Source organism: Fibroporia radiculosa, assembly GCF_000313525.1.
Source record: "Fibroporia radiculosa TFFH 294 genomic supercontigs, scaffold3773, whole genome shotgun sequence".
In the NCBI taxonomy this organism is placed as follows: domain Eukaryota; kingdom Fungi; phylum Basidiomycota; class Agaricomycetes; order Polyporales; family Fibroporiaceae; genus Fibroporia; species Fibroporia radiculosa.
This window is the reverse complement of record NW_012133393.1, coordinates 203,899-209,898: the sequence shown is the minus strand read 5'-3', so window position 1 is coordinate 209,898 and position 6,000 is coordinate 203,899. Positions and strand designations below refer to the sequence as shown.

General features: G+C 52.2%; 2 protein-coding genes across 2 annotated transcripts; one reads left to right on the top strand and one right to left on the bottom strand.

Annotated features, from left to right (window-relative positions):
• Positions 1–3,381: 3,381 nt before the first annotated feature.
• FIBRA_05123 (uncharacterized protein) lies at positions 3,382–4,578 on the bottom strand (the record flags this gene model as incomplete). Its single annotated transcript, XM_012326901.1, has 4 exons — positions 3,382–3,626; positions 3,700–4,329; positions 4,392–4,510; positions 4,568–4,578. The coding sequence occupies 4 exons, from the start codon at positions 4,576–4,578 to the stop codon at positions 3,382–3,384; spliced, it is 1,005 nt and encodes a 334-aa protein (XP_012182291.1).
• A 579-nt stretch (positions 4,579–5,157) lies between these two features.
• Positions 5,158–5,947, top strand: FIBRA_05122 (uncharacterized protein; the record flags this gene model as incomplete). Its single annotated transcript, XM_012326900.1, has 3 exons — positions 5,158–5,518; positions 5,573–5,714; positions 5,779–5,947. The coding sequence occupies 3 exons, from the start codon at positions 5,158–5,160 to the stop codon at positions 5,945–5,947; spliced, it is 672 nt and encodes a 223-aa protein (XP_012182290.1).
• Between the last annotated feature and the right edge of the window lie 53 nt (positions 5,948–6,000).

Sequence of the window (6,000 nt, the reverse complement as noted above, 5' to 3'; positions counted from 1 at the left end):
CCCCCCCCACGGCAGTTGCAGCCGTACTGCGCAGCGCGCACAACCTGCGCATTGAGGGCCCAGACGGCGGGAACGTTGGCGGCGTTCTCAGATGGGGGCATGTCGAAGGTCATGACAAACATCTTGGAACCGGCCCAGCCGTGGTTGGCAGTTCCACGCCAGAACCCATCACATGCCAAGGTGTCATTGCAAGGCAGAGCATTCATAATGTTCTAGGACGAACAAATGATGTCAGTAACCGCCAAGGGTCGCGAAGAAGACACGTACAATCTCCATCGTCTCGGGAAGGAAGGTTCCAGAGCCTGTAGTAGGGGCTGCTGCAGAGCCCGTCCAGGTCCCATTGGCATAAGATTGACTCATGCCACCGCACACTAAGATAGCAGTGAGACATACGAAAGGAGATACTAAATGGTATACGCACTGGTAAATTCGCCACTTGCACCACCACCCATGTTGTTCATGAACACAAGGTTGTGGGCCTCCTCTCCTGGAGTCCAAGAGCTGGACTTTGTCCAGGTCGCCGAGGACGAGTTGACGGGTTGATAGACGGAAATGTTGTAGAGGTTCAGGGGACCCCGGAAGGCTATTGTCAACTCATCGTCGAACGGAGCAAGAGGACCTGCGCGGAACAGACAATGAGATAGCTGGACGCGATGTGGCTTGACAAGACTCACCGCTAACTTCCTTCGTAGTCTGCACACAGGGAGTAGAGACATCACAGCTGGGCCATGCGCCTGGCAACATGTTGGTGACCTGGGGGTAGCTTCCTGATCCACCTACACCGGTGTACTTGAGGGAAGTCAGGGCACCAGAACGGCGCATGATGTTTGAAGGAGCGATGGCATGCGCGCCGAGGAACAGCGTCGAGACAGCGACGAGCGATAGAGAGAACATGGCAGAATTAGTATGTCTCGTCAGAAGCGAATGTGAGGGTTAGCAACGAATGTGATGTCGAGGTCGACAAGTCCGACGGCAGAGTACGCGTCCCGCTGGGGTCGACGGGAAGGACGAAGAAGGGGTGTGACGGCGTACACGGTGCGTTCGCCTTAAATACTGCAGACGCCTGCGGTTCAATATTTGGGCGTCGCGCAGAAATTCTGATCGGCCCGCTACGCGACGGTAACCATGTCCGTGCAGCTCAAATCTGCACCGTGCTTGCCATGCGCCTCATGCACACACTGCCTGTCTGTCCAAAAAATGACAAGGAAGATGTCAATAGGAGTAACTGAAGAGTGTTGGATTTTTTGTCAGTACGTTCGGACATCGACTTCAGGTCTGCTATGTGTATTTCTAGCGGACTTGGATTGAAGCCGCGGCTTCAGCTGAGCTATTTTAGACCCTTCGCTGGAAAAAAGCCTGTGACCCGGTCGGCACCGTAGCGTTCTAGCGTGTGCGCGCATTCCGAGTCCGAGCGCGTAGAAAGCGCGGTTACAGCTTTTACAGGCACATCAATTGTTCGACTGCTCTCGAAAGCCCAGCCTCTTCCCAATGTCGTCTGAAGTGTACATATGAGACACGGAAATCAACACGACACAGAAAACTCGTGCACCTGATCGTTGAACTTGCTCGGACGGCGCACAATCCAACCGGCCTCCTCGTGGTTGGTGTTCGCGGAGAAGCTATAGTCGTCCATACGGGTGGTTTGGGCCCTGGGAGATCAGTGACTGAGCAATAAGCTAGCTTTTGTTCCGTTCTGCATCCCTGGATATCCTTTCGTTTATGACAGCGAGGTCTTCGCACTTTGGCATCATGTATCAAGAGATTCGGCGTCCAGGACCTTTGGGAGGAGGATGAACACTGAGTAATAAAAGAAGATCACCAAGACGCTTCAATATGTGCTGGTGCCGGTGCTGAACGACACATACACGCCGATAATCGCTTTATTGAATGGCGACTAAGAACCCTGGCTCAGAATCTCGTTGCAGGTAAGTCCGTCTTACTTTAGCTCGAGTGTAAATCCAGGAATAATATCGCATGCAGTCCACTACCCTAAGTGTGTCAGATCTTGTTCGGTCTGCAGCGAATTCAGACAGAAGGTTTTTCGGCTTTTCTCCCCCGCCGGTGTAGATGTCACGTCGGTGCGGAGAGGTGTAAAGTCAGAGCATTGAGAAGATGAACTCATATCCATATGAATTCATTCGGTACGCACTCCATACCCTTCCAAGCTATCTTGCACTGTTTACCATGCCCGCCAAATGGTATCTCGATGCATTTTCACATCGATGCATATATGCGCTTTGACTGAGGACGCCGCCAAATGGGCGCAGAAGCCTGTATGAAAACACGACTATCGCGTTGTTGACTCTACCATTGAAAGTCCTCTGCGTGCCCAAATGGCCAAGCTACGTCAAGGCTACTTACGGCGTGTCCGCTTAGTTCCATCACGCAGACCATGTGGCTTTGTATGCTCTGGACTCCTCGCCTCGTATGTATTCTATCAAACTACCCCTTAAGTAACTCTAGTTGGTCTTTGACAGGACGGAAGATTCGGAACGATGGTTGAATCAATCTACGACTGCATCCCGCTGCAACAGACATGCAGAAGAAACATCGCTCAAGCACTCCAATCGTTCGAGATGCGGAGATCAGCAGGATACAGCAAACGCCGTCGAACTCGCCCGAACGGCGCACAGCCCGGCCCGTCTCCTCGCGGCCAGTGTCAGCAGTTACGATGCGCTCGTTTGCGCCATCATACAGACGACCGCATGGCTTCGTATGCCTTGAGCTTCTCGCCTCGTTAACGTTCTATCAAAGCGCTTCTTAGGCTGATGCGATGGCCCGGCTGTAGGCAATAGCTGAAGCTGCATCCCACTGCGACAGGTATAAAGGAGATACATAATTCAATCGCCCATTTCCTGGATGTTGCTACAGCCCCATAAGACATAGGAAGCTCAGACATTCTTAAATACGTACAGTCGTCGTTAATCCTGACTTGGACGCTCGAACACTCAGAAATATGTACATAGAACCTGCAAGAGGGAAGATGAGAAGTAGCATTCTACACTGCTTGTATGCTGAGGAAATGACTCGACTACTAGGTCAGGACTTCGGGGAAGGGGAGGCGAGACACAGCTCAGCGCGGGTGAATGGCTGGTAGCTTCAGCTGTAATCACGCGAACGGTCAGCGGCTTCATGAAAATTCGAAGAAGTTGATATCAATAGAATACAGCTTGAACTGTTACAACTTTAGCATTACATCCGATCGTCTGTTTGTTGTTGAGATCCACCACGTCGAGCCTGGTCCACTTCAGATTGTAGTAAGAAAGATCGTTATGACATAAAACATGAAAACAAGTGAAAGACACAGTAAACTCCATGTAGGTGGAACGGGGTTTCGCTCCTGTCAGTAATCAGCTGAACGGTAGGGCGGAGGAGCAACCGTTACTGGCTCTGGCTCTGACTCGGGTATGGTGCTTGCGAGAGCAGATGGAGAGATCCCGACATGCTATTCTGCGTCCGGGGAAAAGATAGCGAGGTACTTTCCGTCGCCGCATCAATTGCACTTTCATCATTATTTGCGCCAGCAGATCCAAGCGTCTCGGGGTTGGATTGGGTCAGCTTCAAGCTGCCAGACTGGAAACCGCGGTAGACATCGCCCGTCTGCGACGTCTGCGAATGAGTCACACCTACAAACCCGGGAACGATAAGCAAGTTTCATGTACTGCAGCAGCCACACAGATGTAATGTCTCGGAACGTACTTTGGCTTCCATATGGCGCTTGCGTAACGATGGGCAGAGTGAGGTCTGTAGGGTCTGTTGTAGGTAAAGATCGATCCGGCGAGTATGGTGGTGAGGCAGCGACGTTTTGCGTAAGATGCATCTCTATATCCCGTGCAGAAGCGGACGAATCCTGGCTCACACCCGGGCACGAGGGGAATTTGAGCTTCGTGCCGTTTTCCTCCGGGGAGGTTGTGCTGCGACGAGGCAGTGGCAGAGGTGGGGACTGTTTTGATTTTTTGCAAGAGCGCAAAACCGCCTTCTTCTGCATCAGATTGCGAGCCCTGGTGGAAGGACGGATGGGCGACGCGTTTGACAAGGCCGCACGATTGATAGCGTCGGCGACCATATTTCCAATCGCAGGCGAGTCTGGCAGAGGGGAGGGGGAGGGCGTAGTCATGGGAGAGGATTGGGCAGTATAGTCCGCAAACGAGCTCCTCCTGCGAGGCGGAGTGCACAGCGCGGGAAGCGGAGGCGAAGGTGATCGCGATGGTGGTGAGTTCATCGTTACATCCACATCCTCTTCGGACGGACGCCTAGTTGGAGACGGAATATCATTGGACGAAGGTGTGAGGGGAATATTTTGTGCAAGAACAGCATTTGGTGAGCTGTCTGGGGCAGGAACATGAACGGCAAAATCAGTGGACGGCTAGTCCGGACGGGAACGCGCACACCTGTGGCATTACTCTGTTGGTGACTAGCTCGAATATAATCTGGCAAGCAGCTTTTCTCAACGGCGAGGATTTTGACAAAATGAACACTCTTCAGATGATCCAATAGCAGTAGTCTGTCTCTAAAGGTCGACGGGCAGTGGTTCCATCTGCAGTGGTGCTCGTGGCCTGGTACATACTCAGTGGCCATCATATCATTCTATGCCGATCCTTGCAATGCGAGGAGTTCAAGTGACTCTAATGACAAGATATGAGAGCTGACGGCCTTGCTAACAGCTCCAGACCAAAGCGCGAGTGAGACGAAACAGGATTGGATGGGACTTGTGCTGCGTCCCCTCGAACGCGACCTAACGCGACGCGCAGTCACGCACGGCCCAGGCCGTATCGCGTCCTTGCCTCTCTCATCCTCATCAACGACAGTCTCGTCGTCGACCTCAGCACTGGTGGAGATCACCGACGCGTCTTACGCGCGACACGACGAGTTGGCCGCCTGCCAGCCCAGGTGAGAGCGTTTCGAGTTTGCCCTTCTGTCAAACCGCTGACGGCGTTCCGCAGGCTGGTACTTCGTCCCCAGCGTCGGTCTCTCCCATAAGCAAGTTGGCCTCGCCGCTTCGTTCAAAGGCCTTTATGATGACTGTACAGTGGTAGTTTTGCAAGGCTATGATACGTGCGCTGAAGAAGGTTAAGGATGCGCGCTCTTTCTTGCATCCGGTCAATCTCGTCGCGCTCAATACGTACCCCAGGTTGCCCTTCCATCGTTAAGCACACCATGAATTCTCGACCATCGAGCGCAAGTCCAGTCCTTCGAGGCCCGATCCAAAATGCCGTAAACACTTACTACACTCACATCAATGACTTTATTGCAGACGTACGACTGATATTCGTCAGCTGCGCTTTCTTAGATGGCTCTGGCCACCTTATCGCTGCTATGTGTCGACGCGTTGAGGCTATGTTCGCCACGCACATGAAGCTTATGCCACTGCCAAAACCATCCGGATTCTGGTATTCCCAAGAGGCGGGAACAACGAAGCCGAACAAGAATGATATGTATGGCCAGCAGTTCAAGGACTATGAGACGGTGTTGAAGCATCTCCACCAGAAATCGTTTTATCATACCACTTGTTATTTCTGTAAGTCGGTCGGTGAGTGGCTAGCAAAGCTATGCCAAATGAATCAATATTCAGATTGGCTCAAACAGCAGATTCCTCAGCATTACAAGGGCATCACGCGGCCAATGGGCTTGTCAGCTATCAAACGCAAGCTGATCGACGGAGAGTATAGTCCGCCCTACGACTTCATGGGCGACTTCAAGCTCATGCATGATCCGTAACTCTTTTGCTTTCAACTCACCCATGAATCCCGTACATGATGCTGGAAAGGGGCTTAATAGCTTCTCCGATGAAAAATGGAAGATGTTTCCTTCTCTATCTAGGGAGGCATTCAACGACGAGGACGGCGAGGATGTGCTGGACAATGAAGGCGATCATGTCATGAGGACTCAAGTTTTCGACCAGAAGAGGAAGCCGGAAGAGGAAGCTGGAGATGAAGCAAAAGATTAAGCAAGGAGCTGTTACTCCCGCCACGGATACATCCAAATTCTCGTTGAAGACGC